Source organism: Numenius arquata, unplaced genomic scaffold (assembly GCF_964106895.1).
Source record: "Numenius arquata unplaced genomic scaffold, bNumArq3.hap1.1 HAP1_SCAFFOLD_1094, whole genome shotgun sequence".
NCBI lineage: Eukaryota > Metazoa > Chordata > Aves > Charadriiformes > Scolopacidae > Numenius > Numenius arquata.
The window spans coordinates 5,710-23,935 of NW_027414081.1; the positions used below are offsets into that span (position 1 = coordinate 5,710).

At 64.3% G+C, this 18,226-nt stretch overlaps 1 protein-coding gene across 3 annotated transcripts; it reads right to left on the reverse strand.

Moving 5' to 3' along the window:
- Positions 1 to 410: 410 nt before the first annotated feature.
- On the reverse strand, positions 411 to 12,977 carry SLC4A1 (solute carrier family 4 member 1 (Diego blood group)). Of its 3 annotated transcripts, none has more exons than XM_074166977.1 (21): positions 12,960 to 12,977; positions 12,736 to 12,829; positions 11,687 to 11,756; positions 11,450 to 11,550; positions 10,045 to 10,118; positions 9,664 to 9,841; positions 9,452 to 9,587; positions 9,085 to 9,226; positions 8,220 to 8,295; positions 7,211 to 7,395; positions 6,391 to 6,601; positions 6,076 to 6,279; positions 5,699 to 5,847; positions 4,989 to 5,183; positions 4,081 to 4,248; positions 3,751 to 3,840; positions 3,468 to 3,634; positions 3,101 to 3,354; positions 2,844 to 3,013; positions 2,433 to 2,606; positions 411 to 1,899 (listed from the first exon to the last, which is right to left on the reverse strand). In XM_074166977.1, the coding sequence occupies exons 1-21, from the start codon at positions 12,975 to 12,977 to the stop codon at positions 1,819 to 1,821; spliced, it is 2,937 nt and encodes a 978-aa protein (XP_074023078.1). In that variant the 3' UTR covers positions 411 to 1,818. The 3 variants fall into 3 exon arrangements, with proteins under 3 accessions (XP_074023078.1, XP_074023077.1, XP_074023079.1); XM_074166976.1 differs by having other exon boundaries at positions 12,736 to 12,832; XM_074166978.1 differs by lacking the exons at positions 11,450 to 11,550; positions 11,687 to 11,756.
- Between the last annotated feature and the right edge of the window lie 5,249 nt (positions 12,978 to 18,226).

Sequence of the window (18,226 nt, forward strand, 5' to 3'; positions counted from 1 at the left end):
TGTCTGTGCTCCCTCTCCACTTCCATGGGCTGAAAAAGTCCCTGACTTAATATAAACATCGCTCAGCAACAACTGAAACAATACGCGTTACCAACATTATTCTCATCCTAAGTCCAAAACGCAGCAGCTACTGGGAAGAAAATTAACTCCATCCCAGCTAAAACCAGGACACCTGGGGTGGCTGCAGTGAGCACCCCGGGCTGCTGGGATGCAGCGACCCGTCCCGGGATGCTACGGCAAGCAGCTCGGTACGGCCACACTGAGCATCCCCGGCAGCGGACGCCTCCAAAGGATGCTGCTGCTCTTTGAGGGGGGCAATTAAATAACGTGACCCCCCAGCAAATATCCAATATACCAGAAAGAAAAGAACCACATTATTTTCTGATTTTATTAATTTCTTTATTAAAGCCTGATACAGAGGTGGATGGGGAAGGGAAGAAAAAAACAAAAAAACCCAAAGCTCACAATATTGTTTATTTGGGACACATAATAAAACTAAACCAACCCAAACATGAGGCAGTGCAGCCCCGGGCACGGCTGCCCCCCCTTTTCCCTCTCCCGTGCTGATTTTGGGGTCCCCACACCCTAATATTGCAAAGAGGAGCAAGTTCGCAGCTTTTTGGGGTGCCCTGTGCCCTGGCTGGATACGGCCCCGGCAGGAGCAGAGGGATTCTCGGCCGGTTTGGGAGCAATCCCGGCAGAAACGGGGCAAGACACGGTCAGCAAGCAAGGGGAAAAATCAAGGAAAAACTACACAGATTTAATGGAAACACTAAAAAAAAATACAGAGGAATGATACTAACACTAACTCATCGGTTAAACGGCGCTGCCAGACTGGTCCGTAGAGTTTAGGCCCTGACCAGGATCCTTTAAAATAAGCTTTTCTAGAAAATTGTAAATTTTTATATAATTTCTCTCTAGTATATACACACACACGCACACGGCCCCTGCCGCGGGCGGGAGCACAATCAGCCTTTAGAAATAAATTACAAACTCCCCCCAATCACGAGCATCAAATATACAGATCACTCCTTGCAGCTGCTTTTTTTTTTTCTATTTTTTTCTTTTTTAAGGTGCTTTTTGGGTCTTTTTTTTTCCTTTTTTTGGTTTTGTGTGAATCCTACCTATGGAAGCATCAGCATAATTTTTTTTTTTTTTTTTTTTGGTCTTTTTAGCATGATTATCTTAATTGTAAATATCTAACCCCCCCTCGCTGGGCTATTTACATCCCGACCCCCGGGAGATGCTGTGAGCGGCCCTGAGTGCTCGTTAGCACTGGAAGTTTGTCTGGGGAAGAGGGGCTGGGGGGGTGAGGGGGGCTTCCCGGGGGAGGCAGTGGGGCTGAGGGGAATGAGGGGACCCCGTCCCACTGTGTCCCCATCCCGTGTTGTCCCATCCCTCCCCCCTCCGGGCTCGGTGTCTTCCTCTGGCTCCTTCCCGCTCTCGGTGCCCGGTCACGGCCCTGGGGTGGCCTTGGGGACGGGATGGTGACATGGGCCACGGGCCATCCCACCCTGCCAAGGTGGGGGACAGCCCGTGGGAACCCCCGCCCCCCAGCCCGGACAGCCTCTTCCCCAGTGGGTAGCAAAGTGTGGGTGTCACACCATCCAAAATGTTAAAAAAAAATGGGAAGAAAAGGAGGAAAACGATAAAAAGGCTCCATTCACAAGGGCGCACAGGTGGAGACGGGGGCTCTGGGGCTGTGTCCCCAAGTCCCCCTCTGTCGCCCAGCGCCCCAGGATGGCAGCAGTGGAGCTACAAGCGGGTGGATGGGGCAGGGCGGGGGGCACGGGGTGGGGGTCGGGTGGCGGCGAGCCCTTAGCTGGGCATCTGCACCTCGTTGTACACGTCCGTGCCCTCTGTCTCTTCAAAGGTCACCACCGCGTCATCCGCATCCAGCTGGAGGGACAGGAGGGGGCATTAGGTGGGAGGGGGATGGGGACAAGGACAGGGATGGAGATGGGGACAGGGACACAGACAGGGACAAGGGTGAGGATGGGGGCAGGGACGGAGATGAGGATGCGGTTGGAGATGAGGATGGGGATAGGGATGGGGACGGGGACAGGGATGGAGAGGAGGATGGGAATGGGGACACGGATGGGGACAGGGATGGAGATGAGGGTAGAGATGACGATGGGGATGGGGACAGGGGGGGAGATGAGGATGGGGAGGGATCAGGAATGGGGACAGGATTGAGGATAGGGACAGTGACAAGGATGGAGACAGGGATGGGGGCTGAGATGAGTATGGGAATAAGGGCAAGGATGAGATTGGGAACAAGGATGGGGACAGGGATGGAGATGGGAACAGGGATGAGGATGAGGCTGGGAGCAGGGATGGAGATGAGGATAGGGACAGGGATGGAGATGGACACAGGGATGGGCACAGGGACAGTACTGTGCTGGTTCCCATCCCATGCCAGGGCTACGTACGCATTTGAGCTCGATGTCCCGGAAGATCCTGGGCAGAATGAAGCGCCGCAGGGGCACGGTGAGGATGAGGACGAAGGGCAGCGCCAGCGAGGCTGGGGTGGACTTCACCACCCACAGCAGCACAAGAACAATGATCTGGATGAAGGTGAACAGGTGCATCCGCCAAGTCTTCACCTGCAGGATGAGGAACCCAGTGGGGTCAGGGCTGTGGGTCCAGCACCCCATACCCTTCCTGGGGTGCTGGGTGCTGGGGGGGTGGCAGGACCGGTGGCCCAAAGCGCCCAACGAAGGTCAGTGCCGAAGGAGGAGGCTCTTTGGGGAGCCCCAAGCACGCAGCACCATGGGGGTACCACAGCCCAGGACTCTCCCAAGCCCTCAGCCACCCAGCTGGGTGACACTGAGCTCACTCACCCGGGTGACGTAGGGCTCGTCGGGGTGGTATTTGGGTGGCATCAGCAAGAGCAGGATGCGGTCGAAGAGCTGGATGCCAAAGAGGGAGGTGACACCCATGTAGAGGAAGATGCCGAAGAGCACAGCCAACGGGATGTACTTCAGGATGGGCTCCATGAGGATGGAGACGCCTGCAGTGGAGAAGGAGAGGTCAGGGAGAGCAGTTGGGGGGCACCCAGCCCTCGCCGCTGGGGGTGAGGGGCACCTCCCCAGCTCACCAATGAGCACGGCCACCAACAAGCCGCTGATGCGCTGTTCCTTGACCTCCAAGATCTGGGACTTCTCGCCAGGAGCGGAGGTCTTGGTCATGACGGTGAGGGCGTTGGCGTGGGTGATGGTGCGGACGGTGGTGGCGCTGAGCCAGGGCATGCCGAAGAGGGCGGCCAGCCCCCCCATGGCCACGATCAGCAGCAGGTCCAGGTGGAAGCCAGAGCCCTTCACCAGCTTCCTCTCGGGCTTGCTGACGATGAGACTGCCGGGGACAGAGTGGGAAGAGTCGGTGGTGGGAGGTCCCCTTCCGTCCCTGTCCCACCAGGCACCCCACAACCTTCCCCTCCCTCCCCATTATCCCCCCCGGGTCCTCACGTGGTGATCTGCGTCTCGAGGAAGATGAGGATGAAGACCAGGAGGGCGGGCACCACGGAGGCGAACATCATCCAGATGGGGAAAGAGTTGTCCTTCCCCATGGGGTTGATAAACCAGCCGCGGGCGGATGAGTTGGTGACCTCCAGCCCTTTGGGGACGTTCAGTTTCTGGATGGGAGCAGAGATGGAGGAGTGAGGGGATGGGGACAAGCACCTGGCTCCATGTCCCCTTGTTGGGGACACCTGTATCACCCCCCAGCCCTTCCCTCCCACTGCTCCCGAACCTGTGTGTAGGTGTCCTGGATGAAGAAGTCAACCAGCGCCATGACGAAGATGGAAATGGGCACCCCAAAGTCCCCGATCAAGCGCCGGGCCTGTGGGGACACCATGACCCCATTAAACACACTCCACCCAACCAAGGCGGTCCCCCCTGCCATGTCCCTGCAGGCAGCAAGCTCTAGCAAAGACCTCTGGAGGTGCATGCAATGAGTTTGCAAAGTCTCAGCCAGCCCCTTTTGGGAAACTGCACCCGCTGAGCCCCGGTTTCACCCCCAGTGCTGCCCCCCAGGTCCAGTGGGGTGGGGGGGATGCCACTGTGCCCCCCCCATCCTCACCACGCCAGGCAGGAAAGAGCTGTTCTTGAACTTGCGGAGGAAGAAGGCCAGGAAGAAGGTGCCGGCCATGAGGACGAGGGACAGCAGCGCCGTGTTGGGCTCGGGCACCTTGGGCTCGAAGGTGTCCTTCACGTCATAATGTCGCTTCAGTGGGTGATCCTTAAAGATCTGGGGAGGGAAGGGGAGGAGGTCAGGGAGGATGGGAACCCCCCCTCTGCACCTCTCCTGCCACGCTGGAGCCCCATGGCACCGTCCCAGCTGGTGCGTGGGTGCAGGGTAACCGGTGAGGCTGGAGCTTGGCACGTGGGGAGCAGGGGGTATTTTGAGGCTTGGTTTTCTACACGTTCCTTCAGAAACGGGGCAGGAGGAAGGACGGGGTGACACAGCGGGGACGGGTGAGTGTGGCCCCACTGTGGACCATGGGTCACCCAGGGTGTTTGGGGCTGTGCTGAGCTTGTAGAGGGGTGCAACGGGGGCACCTCAGTGTGATGAGGGTCCAGGGTGTGATGGGGCATGTGTCCTGCCTGTCACCTCTCTAGCACCAGAGATGTCCCTGTGGGCACACAGTGCGTGGGGTGACACTGTCCCATTGCTACTGGCAGGAAGGTCTGGGCAAGGGAAAGGGGGAAGAAATTAGAGCTCTCTCTGGGCAATTCCTGGGCAAGGACCATGTTTGCTGGAGCCCAGGTGGGACATCTGCCTGGGCTTCACCTCTCTGCCCCAAAGTCCCCCTGCGGAGAGAAGCACGAGCTGGGAAACACCTAGGAAGGGGGAGAAAACACTGGGAGATGGGCTCCATCCCTCACCTGCATCCCTCCCACCATTTCTATGGAAAGCCAGGTGAGGACCACAATCCACAGCCCCCCCGCCGACCCCCTCCCCTTCTGCGGGACCCCTGCACCCCTCACCGTGACCAGCTTGGAGAAGGTCTCGTAGATGAAGATGAGGGAGATGAGGAAGGAGAAGATCTCCTGGGTGTAGCGGGACAGGTAGCGCACCAGGACACTGCCCTCGCAGGCCACCACCACCAGCACCACCAGGATCAGCCAGAAGCCAATCCAGACCCGGCCCACGATGTATTCCATGCCATTGGCACTGCAGAACTGGGGAGCCAGAGGGCACAGCCCCATCAGCCCCACGGAGCCCCTGCCGTGGGCAACCAGGTGGGCTGGCTCCTGGGGTCCCATGGTGGCCCTGCACCTCCTACCCGGGGGCTGGGAGGTGCTGGGATGGGGATAGTGGTACCCCGGTGGGGCAGGACCCCTGTGGGATCACCTGGCTGGCATTGCCCATGTGGTGTCACCCATGTGGTGTCAGCTGTTTGGCATCACCCACACAGTGTCATGCCCCTGGTATCACCCCTGTGCCAACCCAGATGGCTCTACCTGCGTGATATCACCCAACTGCCATCACCCACATGGCATCACCCATGTGACATCCCACAAGTGCCATCCCGCATGTGGCATCCCCCCTGTGCCACCCCCCACATGACATCCCCTCATGGCAGCCTCCCTGTGCCATCACCCCATGCCGCTGCCAGGCTGGTGGCCCCACGAGCCCACTGTGGGGACCACTGGCAGCGGCCAGGGGGCACCCAGGAGTACAGGGGGACACCCACCGAGTAGAAGGCTTCCTCAAAGACAAGGAGGGGGCCTGAGAAGCCGACGACGAGCAGGGGCTGGGCACTGAAGATGCTGAAGAGGACGCACTGCACGCAGGTGGAGATGAGCAGCTCCGATACCCCCATCATGCCCTTGGTCTTCTCACCTGGGGGCGGGGGGGGACAGAGCCGGTGGGTGCCGGGGTAGGACACAGCACTGTGTCCCTCCACCCCACACTCCTTGGAACCATGACAAAGGGGTGCAATAACCCCCCCCCCAGGAGCATCCCCAGGGGATGGTGCTGCAGGCGGTGGCACCCCGCTCCCCCAGCCTCATGCCCAGCTGGGGGACATCCCTGTCCCCCGACATGTCCCCAGCCTGTCCCCCCCATTACTTAGCAAGCCTCCGAAGGTGACAGCAGGTGACAGCGCCGCGAAGTAGATGAAGATGACAGCGGCCAGGCACTGGGGGCTGAGGGCATCCTTGATGTCGCTGAGATATTTGGGGTACCGTCGGCGGATGTCCCGCACCAGCCCCCCAAAAGGTCTCCCCGTCCTGCGCAGGGGGTCATCATCCTCCGGCGCCGGCTCCCCCAGCCCTGGGGACACGAGAAGGTGGCCATGGGGGGACCCTGCCTGCAAGGAGGGGGTCCCCCCTGCCACGGGGATGGGAGATCCCGAGGGGGTGTCGGGGTGGTCCCCTGCCGTACCCAGGTCTTTTAGGAAGCTCTCGTCCGGTGCCTTCTTGGGGGGCTGGTAGCGGCGGCGGAGCAGCTCGTGCTGCAGTGGCACCAGGCTGCGGAGGAGCTGCTCGTTCGGGGTCTCGGTGGGGGGCAGGACGATGCTGGCCTCCAGAAAGTCCTCCACCCCCCGCAGCAGGTCCTGGCGGCCCTCGGCCAGGTAGGCATCCCGGCGAAAGACCTGCGGGGTGGCCCAGGGGCTGTCTCTGGCACCCATTGGTGCTTCACCCTTGGATGCCCCATGGGGATGGAGCATCATGGGGACAGGGGGGCATGAGGATGAGGGGGGCCACAGGGCCACAGGGACTTGGGGAGAGGGGGCATGGGAGCAGAGGGGCATGGGGACATGGAGGGACATGGGGAACATAGGACCACAGGAGCATGGGGATGTGTTTGCTTGGACTCATGGGGACAAGGGGACATAATACTTCAGGAGTATGGGCACATGAGGACACAGGGACATAGAAGCATGGGGACAGGGATGCATGTGGACATGGGGACAGCGGTGTACATGGAGATGGGGACATGGGGACAGGGATGCATGTGGACATGGAGAGCCAGAGGGATGAGGACATGTGTGTGTGGGGACAAGGGGACACAGTGGCATGGGGACACAGGGACACGAGCACTGAGCGGGACGTGGCACAGGTAGATGAGCCCTATTAGAGGATGCAGCCCCGGCACTGGGGACTTTGGGGTGCTTGGGGGGCTGTCACCCTGGATGGCAGTGCTGGTGGCGATGGCAGTGCCAGTGTTGGTGGCAGCGGTGGTGGTGGCGGGCGAGCCGTACCCTCTCGGACATCATGGTGGCCACGGCGCGGCCGATCTCGTGGTAGCTGACGTTGGGGCTGTCAGGGCCCAGGACCACGAAGAGGAAGCGGACAGGCAGGGGCACCTCAAGGACAGCGTCCAGTGTCACCGCGGCCTTCAGGCGCACGAAGGCCAGCGTGGGCTGCTCCAGGAAGGCTGCGCAGCCTGGGGGGAGGATGGGATGGGATGGGGGTCATGGGGGGGCCGGGCACAGGGACACAGGGCAGAGGGACATGGAGACAAGGGCACACAGGAGCATGGGACCATGGGGACATGGAGACACGGAGACATGGGGACACAAGAGCATGGAGACATGGGGACACAGGAGCATGGGACCATGGGGACATGGAGACATGGGGACACAAGAGCATGGGGACATGGAGACATGGGGACACAGGAGCATGGGACCATGGGGACATGGAGACATGGGGACACGAGAGCATAGGGATATGGAGACATGGGGACACAGGAGCATGGGGACATAAAACATGGGGTCACGAGGACATTGGGATATGGAGGCAAGGGGACAGGGAAAGTTATTTGGAGACAAGATGATGCAGAGGCATGGGGACATGGGGGGACAAAGGGAATGGGACACACAAAGACATGAGGACAGGGAGGCACAGGGATACACGAACATGGGGGCACAGGGACATGGGGACACAGGGGCAGGTGGGCATGGGGACACAGGGGTGCAGGGAACAGAGAGAAGTGAGGACACGGGGGCACGGGGAAGCGGAGAATGGGAACATGATGACAAGGGCACAGGGGGACAGGGGACCCAGAGAGCAGCGCTGAGCGGCAGCAGGCGGCGGCGGCGGCGAGAGCTGGGGAGGGGGAGAGTCAAAAAAGGTGCGAGAAAAGCGGCGAGTGAGCGAGCAGGCGGACACCGAAGCTCCCGCTGCGCACCCCTGCCCTGTACCCCCCCACCCCAGCCCCGCACCCCCCACCCTGACCCTGTGCCCCCACCCCCACCCCCCACCACTCACCCACGAGGACCAGCGTGGCCTCGGCATCCTCGGGGATCTTCTCGGGGAGCTGGGGTCTGGTGTCCCCGCTCGGGCTCTGCGGTGGGAACAATGGCAGGGGTCAGCTGGTGGCCATCCCCTGCATGTCCCCTCTGTCCCCTGCATGTCCCCTCTGTCCCCTGCATGTCCTCCCTTCATCCCTGGTGTGTCCCCCCTCTGTCCCCTGCAAGCCCAGCTCCCTCACTGCCACCTCTGCACCGTCCCATGGCGACACCTCCCCGGGTTGCGCATGTGCACATGTATGTGCATGCGTGTGCCTGTAAGTCTGCACCCATGCGTGTGCATGCATGTGTGTGCAAGCGCATGTGTGCAAACACGTGTGAGGGTGAGAGGAAGCAGTGTGCGTAGGAGTCTGGGGTGTGTTTGTGCCCATGTGCATACTCGTGCCTGTGTAAGTGCGTGTGGATGAGTGTGCAAGCGTGCACCAGTGGGGATGCGTGAGACCCTGCACACCTCTGGGCTGGCGTGTGCCCCTGCGTGTGCCGACACATGTGTGCACACACCTGTACGTGTGTGTGCATCTCCCTGCAGCCCTCCCCACACCCTGGCTGGACCTTGCACCCCCCAACCCTTGTCCCTCAGTGTCGCCCTGCCCCTCAACGTCCCCCTAGCCTCCAGTGCCCTTCTGCCCTCCAATATCCCCCTGCCCCCCCAATGTGCCCCCCTGTCCCCCAGTGCCCCCCGATGTCCACCTAACACCCAGTGCCCTCCTGCCCCACAATGTCCCTCTGCCCTTCCAGTGCTCCCCTGCCCCCCCAATGCTCCCCGGTGTTCCCTTGTCCCCCAGTGTCCCCTTGTCCCCCGGTGCCCCCCTGTCCCTGCTTACCTGCTCGGTCCCCACCAGCCTGCGCATCTCCATGGGCTGCTGCTCCCGCAGCAGCGGCTGCTCCGTCTCTCCCCGGCCAGTGCCCGAGCGCTGCAGCTGCGCCGGCAGCAGGGTCCCCACTGACTCGGCCTTGCTGGGGTGTCTAGAGCAGCCGGAGGGGGGGGTGGTGTCAGACGGGCCAGCGCCACTGACCCCCTCTCAAAACCCCATAAAACATCCCCAGCCCCAGGGATGCATGGGGACCCCCAAACTTGGCTATTTTTAGGGCTTTTCCATCCCATGCCAGGCTCCAGCGGGATTCACTGGGGTTGGATCCAGCCCGGACACTGGGGTCCCCACCCCACGGGGCCGTCAGCCCCCACCATACTTGTGCTGGAGCAGCAGCGTCCTCAGGATGTCATCTCGGTCCTGCGGCTTGATTTGCCCCTCGTAGATCATCTGGTCGATGAGGACCTGGGCGATGGCTGCCAGCGAGTTGGCCTCCACGTCGAGGAGCACGGCGCCTGCGGGGACAACACCGTCACCGACTGGCCAGCACGAGGTCTTCACTGCTATCCCAGCCCCTGCCGGTGTCCCTACCTTTGGCCAAAGCCCGATGGATCTCCAGGAGGCTGCGGTAGGTCAGGAAGGAGAGATGGGGCTGGCCCCAGTGCCCGGCTTCCTTGAAGTCCTCCTCCAGCTTGAGCCAGTGGCTGGCCTCCATCCAGCACAGCTCCTTCGTGGTGTCCATGACCAGCTCGTGCAGCTCCACGTAGCCCTGCAGATGGAGCCAGGAGGGTGTCAGGGTCCCCCTTGCCACACCAGAGCCCCCCAGGAGCCCCAGAGCTGCAGTTGACCATGCCAGCATGCCCTCCTACCCTGGTGTCCCCAGGGGCTGGCATGGGGTTGGTCCCCAGGTGGCCACAGTCTGTCCACGCCTGGGAATGGGGAGGGAATGGAGGTCCCCGGGGCAGCACCCACCTCATGGGTGTCCCGCTGGGACACGGGCTTCCTGCTCCCTGCCGCCTCCAGGTCCACATCGGTCACCGACGGAGCTGTGAGCGGAGCCACTGCCACGTTAGCTGGTTCCTGCCCCTGCCCGGACCCCCCCGGGGTCTGTTGAAGGTGTCTCCCCCATCACCACCATCCCAGACCTGGTTGGGGTTGCCTGGATGTGTCCCCTGCTCCACCACCCCCATCCCAGACCCAGCTGGGGTTTCCTGGATGTGTCCCCTGCTCCACCACCCCCATCCCAGACCCGGTTGGGGTTTCCTGGATGTGTCCCCTGCTCCATGACCCCCACCCCAGACCTGGCTGGGACTCACTGGACGTGTCCCCCACCATTGCCCCATCTCAGACCCAGCTGGGGTTTGCTGGATGTGTCCCCTGTCCCCACCTCTATAACCCCCACCCTTAAACCCAGTTGGGGTTTGCTGGATGTGTCCCTCCATCACCTCCCTGCCCTGCCGGTGCCCACATCCAGCCCCTCACATCCCCCAGCCCCCCTCCCGGAGCACAGTGACACTCTGGGGACATCACCGGGGCAGAGCTCGTGGACACACTCTGCCCCACCACCCGCATGGCACCCCAGCACCAAGCACTGCCCCTTGGATTGGGGATGGGGACAGCACATCCCCGGGAGCCAGCCAGACCCCAGCAGCTCGAGGTGTCCCCGTCCCCTGCCTACCTGCGCCCCCACCCTGTGCTCCCCACGGCCTCGCAGGCTCCAGCCCTATAAAGCGGGGGCCGAGCCCCACGCCCCGCGGCCGCCCTGTGTGCACCGTAAATCCGGGAGCACTTTGCCTTTGCTGACAGTAAACAATAGCGCGGCTCCCGCCCGCCCGTGGCCACCCCGCTGGCGGGGACAGGCTCACCCCGTCCCCCTCCGCCCCCGCTGGGGACCACCACGGTCCCCTCACTGCCCCCTCCATCCCCCCCCCCCAGCCAGGTCACCCGTCGGGGTGATGCCGCAAGAGCCGCATCCCGCTCTGCCAGCCGAAGGATGCTGCGCCCACACGAGCGGGGACGGGGCGCGTCACCCCCCCCCACTCCCGGTGTCCCCGACGGCGTTGGCCGTGGCACGTGGGCATGAGGTTGTCCTCGTCCAGGCCCGCTGCCGCCGCCACCAAGCCGCCCGGCGCCAGCCAGCGTTCAGCCCCAAGTGGTTCTTGTCCTCACCCCAAACAAAGACTTTATTTATCCTCAATCAGCGGGCGATTACGGGCAAGCGGCAGCGGTCACCCCGCGGCGTGCCCTGACGCCCGGGTGACGGTCACCCCGCGGAGCGCGGGGACCGGGGGTGGCAAAGCCGGGGTGGGTGGCACAACGCAGGGCTGGGGAAGGGGGGAAACGCTGGGGCTGGGCTTTGTCCCCCAGGGTCACTCACGCTGCCCACCGCCACGGCGGCTTGCCTGTCCTGGGGGGGCCCCGGCCGCGCGCCTCCTCCCATCCAGGTCATAGCATCCCCGGTGGCTGGGCAAATACTGGCTGCAAAACACACACCGCCAGGACGGGGGGGGTCAGCGCCGGGCACCCATGGGTGCTAGCAGCCTCCCCTTGCCAATGCCAGCCGGGCAGGGCGGGGGGCAGCATCCAGCTCCCTCCCCGATTTTGGGGGACTCACCGCAGGGGCGTCAGCTCCTCGGCTCTGGCCCTCCACGCGTGCAAGGGGGACCCGGTGCCAGCGCCGGCCCCTGTGCAGAACAGGTGGCAGTGTTACCCCCCCTGACCTGTGTCACCCCCCAATGGGCACCCGAGGGTCTGGATGCCGGGAGCCGGCACAGCCCAAGCACCCCCTCGGGGTGGCAGCTCCGAATCAAGCAAGTTTTGGGCAAGGGGATGCTCTGGGGCATGCAGACCCCCCCCAGACCCCTCTTGCCTCCCTCCCCAGGGGGCTTTTGGTCATGGCCTCAAGGACCCTGGGTGTCCCCAAGCTGAGGTGGCACCTCAGCAGCTTCGGGGCTTTGGCAAAGGATGTTGCTGCCTTTGGGTGTTGGGATCCCGTCCCTGCCTGACCACCCCGGGCTCCAAGCGAGCCCTGCTGCCCGTGCAACGCTGGCACCCGTGCAACGCTGGTGCCCGTGCAACACTGGCACCCGTGCAACACGTCTGTGCAATGCTGGTACCCATGCAATGCATCTATGCAACACTGGTGCCCATGCAACTGTGGCGCCCATGCAACACTAGCACTCATGCAACACGTCTGTGCAACGCTGGTGCCCGTGCAACACACCTGTGCCATGCTGGCACCCACACAATGTAATATGGGTGCCCATGCAACGCTGTCACCCATGCAACCCTGGTGCCTGTGCAATGCTGGCACCTACACAACGCCAGCACCAATGCCATGCCAGTGCCCGTGCAACACGCCTGTGCCATGCTGGTGCCCGTGCATAGCACCTGCGAAACCCTGGCGCTCATGCGACATGCGACCTTGAACCGCTGCTGCCCCTGCAACGTTGGCACCCATCCGGTGCCGGTTCCCGTGCGACGCCGGTGCCCGCGTGGTGCCATCACCCGTGCAACGCTGTCACCCATGCAATGCTGTCACCCATGCAATGCCGTCACCTCTGCAACGCTGGCGCCTGTACGACACTGGTGCCCATGCAATGCCATCCCCCCATGCCACGCTGGTGCCCAGTGCCCCCCCCAGCACCCAAGGAAGCCACTCACTGCTCATCTCTCCAAGAGATAGGTGGGAGCTTTTTATGCCGGGGTCCTCGTAGCCTTCGGGGTCGAGGCTCCTCCTCATCCTCTCCTCGTAGGCCTCCTGCGGGACAGAGAGAAGGGGGCTCAGCGGGGACCAGCACCCCCAGCGCCTCGCCGGGGCCATGCCGGGGGTGGGAGCCGGCCGGGGCGCAGCGGCAGAGCCAGGGCTCGGGGCCGGGTCTCCCTACCTGGCCAGGCCCCTCCATGGCCCCCGCCGCCGCCTCACTGCGTCCCGGCAATCAGCCCGGCGGCACCATAACCCAGCGCTCTGCGGGCGTGGGGCGGGGGGGGGGAAAGGGAGAGAAAAATATGTTAGGAGAGGCCTGGGCAGCGCTCGGTGTCCCCCAGGACATGGGGTTTGTCCCCCGGGATGGGGCTGGGGCTGGACACCAGGGCCGTTCCCGCAGCCCCCACCCGTGTAACCCGCTCCCCGTGGGCCGGGAGGTCCCGGAGCCGGGGGTCCCTGGGGAAGCGATGCCCTGCCCTGCTGCCATCCGGGATGGGAACCGACGTCAGGCGACAGCGGAGCCCCGGCAGCTTCCCACCAGGGACGCGGCATCCCGCCCTGGCCCACCCGTGCCCACGCACGCCGGCCGGTCCCGCCGTGTCCTGCGCCTGGGGGTCAGGTCCCCTGTGGACCCACACCCAGGGGTCAGGTCCCCTATGGGACATGGGCTGGGTCCCACACGACCTTTTGCATGTGGGTGGGGTCCCGTATAGACCCACAGACGGGAGCTGGGGTCTCATATAGACCCACGGACATAGGTGGGGTCCCATATAGACCCACAGCAGGGGCTGGGGTCCCACACTGCAGCACCCTGGGCCCCCGGCAAGCCCCCACAGCCCCCCGGCAGAGCGCTGGGGTGAGAAAGGGGAAACTGAGGCACCGCCGGGCTCACAGGGACCTCTCGAAGCAGGATGGAATGAGCACCCTGCAGCAACCCAGAGTGGGCAGCCGGGGGGGGGGGCGGGGGGGGCACTCTGCTGCTCCCCGCCCCGATCAGCACCCAAAGCCTCTGCAGCCCCCTGGGCGGTGGGTGGGTGCCTGGAGGGGGGAAGGTGGCAGCCTGTGCCTGCAACCCCCGCTCCGCAACCCCTCTGCTCCCCCATGTTGCCCCCCCCCCCCCCCGCGCTCCCCCCGCAGCTGCCCCGGGGCCGTGCGGGGGGACAACCGCCAGGGGACGCCCTACCCCCGCACTCCGCTCCCCCTCCCCCCCCCCCCCGCCCCGGGGCAGCCCCGGAGGGACCCAGGCGTCCGGGTTCCCCTGTCCCCCATAACCCCTCACCCCCCCATCACCCCCCAATATGCCCCCCCCAGCACAGAATCCCGGAGGGGGTCCTACCCCGGGACCCCCGGTCCCCCCTGCCCCAGCCGCCCCGTGGGGAACCCCCAGGTTGGGGGACCGGGACCCCGGCTGCCCCCCGCCACCCCGGTCCAGGGACCCCACACGGAACGAGGGGTCACGGGGCGGGGGGGCTGTAAGGTCAGGGCGTGGGGAGCTTTGAGGTGGGGGGGGGGGGGACACCAGCCCCCCCAGATCTCACCCGGGTGATGCAGGAGCCCGCTCCCGGCCGGGGCCCGCGGGAGCCGAGGCGGGGCGGGGGGGGTCACGGAGACCCCGCTGGGGCCACGGGATCCCCGACGGGGCGCGGGAGCGGCGGCGGCGGGGCCACGGGAACCGGGGCCGGCTCCGGACCCGGCCTCCTCCTTCCTGCCCCGCCTGGCCCCGCAGCGACGGCGGCCCCCGGCCCCCTGTCCCGTCCCGTCCCGGGGCCCCCCCGGTCCTCCCCCCGGCCCCACCGGCGTCTCTTGCATCAGCCCGGTGCTGGCGGGCTGCGCCCCGCTGATAACGCCCTGCCGGTGTCGGCCCCCGCCCCGCTCCCCCCGCTGCCCCCCGCACCACCCCGGGGCCCAAACGGTGCCCCGAAGCCAGGGTGAGGGGCTGGGGGACCCGTCGGGCACCGGCCACCCTGCGCTCGGGTCACCCAGACCGGCCGAGTCCATCCTGGTGCCACCTTGCACCGTATAGAGCCCATACGTCCTGCACCCTGTGTGCAGTATGGAGCCCACACCTCCAACCCCAGAGGTCTCCTGTGCACAGCATAGAGCCCGTTCCTCCTATACCATCCACCCACGGGCACAGTATAGAGCCCGTTCCTCCTATACCATCCACCCACGGGCACAGTATAGAGCCCGTTCCTCCTATACCATCCACCCACGGGCACAGTATAGAGCCCATTCCTCCTATACCATCCACCTCACAGACACCGCATAGAGCCTGTATGTCCTACATCATGTGCATGGTATGGAGTCCATACGTCCCACACCATACAACACCTGTACACAGTATAGAGCCTGTATCTCCGACACCACATAGCCAACGTGCTCAGTATGGAGCCCATACCTCCCACAGCACGCGGCTAGCATGACTCAGGACTGGACTCGTGCCTCCTACGCCATAGATCCAGCACGGCTCAGTATAGAGCCCATACCTCCCCAAGCACACATCACACACCGTCAGCGTGGAGCCCATAGCTCCCACACCATCTCCACAGCATGGCTCGGTGCAGGACCTCCCTCCCACAGCTGGTACTCAGTATGGATTCCATACATCCCGTGTCATCCACACAGCGCAGCTGGGCTCCCTCCTGCAGTGGGTACCAGCCTGGCTCCATATGGAGCCCATACATCCCACACCATCCATGCACTGTGGCTGGGATCCCTCATGCAGCAGGTAGCCAACATGGGTCAGTATGGATTCCATACATCCCACACCATCCATGCAGCATGGCTGGGATCCCTCATGCAGCAGGTAGCCAACGTGGGTCAGTATGGATTCCATACATCCCACACCATCCACGCACTGTGGCTGGGATCCCTCATGCAGCAGGTAGCCAACGTGGGTTAGTATGGATTCCATACATCCCATGTCATCCACACAGCGCAGCTGGGCTCGCTCCTGCAGTGGGTACCAGCCTGGCTCCATATGGAGCCCACACATCCCATGCCATCCATGCAGCATGGCTGGGATCCCTCATGCAGCAGGCACCATCATGGCTCCTTATGGATTCCATACATCCCACACTATCCACACAGGTGGCGCAGCTCCCCCTGCACCAGGTACCACCATGGCTCAGTATGGAGCCCATACCCCCCCTGCCCACAGCATCTCCCACCCCAGCACACCCCACTGACAGCCCCACAGCCCCCACCCCACGCCAGGGGCACCCTGGGGTGCTCCCCCCCACCCTGCCTGGCCCCGCCATCTCCCCTCCCTCCTTGTCCCCCCCCCCCTCCCATCACCCAGTGACACCCCAAGGTGCCGCCGCCGCCCCGGGACCCCGCACCTACCCCCGGGGGTGCCTCTGCGACGCCCCTGCCCGGGCTCTGCCTGCTGCTCCCACGGGGGAGCGCGCCCAAATGCCCTGAGTCACGCTCCCCTCCCTAATCTCCCCCCCACTGGGGCTCACCCTGTCGTCCCCCCCCGGGGCCCCCCGTAAACAAGGTTATCGGGGTGCAACATCTTGCGATGGGCTGCACCCTGCCTGCACCCTGCCTGCTGCCTGCCTGCGCCCCGCAGCCGCTCGGCCCTGCCATGCTCCCGGTGTCCCCCCCACCCCGCTATCTTGTTTACGGGGCTCCGGGTTTCCCTGCGGGGAATCCCTGGGAATCCTCTGGCTGTCCCCCTCCTTCACGTGAGGTTGGGGTTTTTCTCTCTTTTTTTCTATTTTTTTTTAAAAAAAAAAAAAAAAAATGGGGGTTCCTGGGGAGGTTCCCCCCGGGGGGAGGAGGCGAGAGGGGACGAGGGATGTGGCCGGGGTTCCCTCTGTCCCCAGGGATCACCATCCCCGGGATGTCCACAGAGAGGTGACGGGACGGGCACGGCTGCTTGAGTTCAAAGTGAAAGGGATGTGTGTGTGTGTGTGCACACGTGAGTGCACATCTGTGTGCACGTTTGCTTGTGCAAGCACGTGTGTGCGCATACAACTGCGTGCATTCGTGCGTGTGCATGTATGTACATGTGCATGGATGCGCGTGCTCACAGGCATGTGAACGTGCATGCACGTGTACACACACATATACACACGCGTGTGCATGCACATGCGTGTCTCTACACTTACAATGCCCTTGAAGGGCTCCTGCCCCCCAGCCCCAAATCCCAGGGTGTGGGGAAGGGGAGAAGGGGGGGGGGCTGGGCAAGCTTTGCACACACGTGCACACGCGTGCACAAACAGACACACATGGGTCACCCCCAGTGCTCGGGGACACCCACAGGCACCTCCCGGCTGCTGGGACATTGGTCCTGCCCCAGCCCATGGGGTCGGGATGGCGTTGCCCCCTTTTTGGGGGGACCATCCAAGCTGGGGGCCGCGGGCTGCTGGCCCGTCCCACGCTTTGGGGACCCACGGCGGGGCCTGGAGGTGCGATAGCTGCGGGCTGGGTGCTCCGATAACGGCCCCCGCTGTTATCTGGGTGCTGCCAAGAGCTCCCCTCCCTGCAGCAGCCCTAGGGATTTTGGGGGTCCCTCCCCTGCAAAGGCACCCCGCTGCCCCCCAGCTGGGTGCTGTGGGCCGGGACCCCTTTGCAGGGGCAGAGGAGGGCGTGGGGCACCCTGGGGTCACAGAAAGGGGGGGTACGTGCCCCACGGATCCTGGCCAGAGGGGTTTGCCTCTCTGCTCAGGGTGGCTCTGATTTATCTGGGTGCTGCAGGGGGAGATGTGGGTGCCCCTGGTGTTCTCCCCCCCCCCCATGATTTCCCTGTCACATCAATAGGGAAACTGAGGCACAGCACAGAAGTAGGGTGCTGGCAGCATTGCAGGGCTCCCCCCCGCCCCCAGCACAGCCAGCCCCTTGGGGCCTCACACCCCCCCTCACCCCCTGCTCAGGGGGTCCCACACACCCCACACACCCCATGGGAGGGGGTATATGTGATGCTCAGCATCCCCCCAAAGCGAGGACTCGAGGCAGGTAGAGGGGTGGCCAAGCTCAGCCCAGGGGGGGCGAAGGGCGCCCCCAATTTCCCTGGGGGCTGCCCAGGGTCTGGCCGGAGCCTGTCGTCCCCCCCTTCTGTGGCTCTGCCCACAGGGTCCCCACCGGTGGCACGTCACAGCAAGGGGCTGGGCCCTGCAGGGAGGACGACCCCCCCGGGGACATCTGCCCCCCACCTTCATCCCCTCCTTTATTGTCCCCCCCAGGAGAGAGATTCGGAGGGGGGGGGGGGGGAGGGGGAGGGAACCAGGCCCCGCATCCCTATTTTTTTTAGGGGGGGGCGGCGCAAGGCCCGTTGGCGTGGGCATCGCGGGAGGTGGTGGCGGTTGTGGGGGGGGGGGGGGGGCCGGCGGAGCAAAGCCTGCGCGGTGCGGGGGGGCCGTGGCGGTGGCGCGGGGGGGGGGCCCACGGGAGAAGGGGCATCGCCCGTGGCCGTGGCCCCAGAGCCGGCTCGCCCCGCGCTGG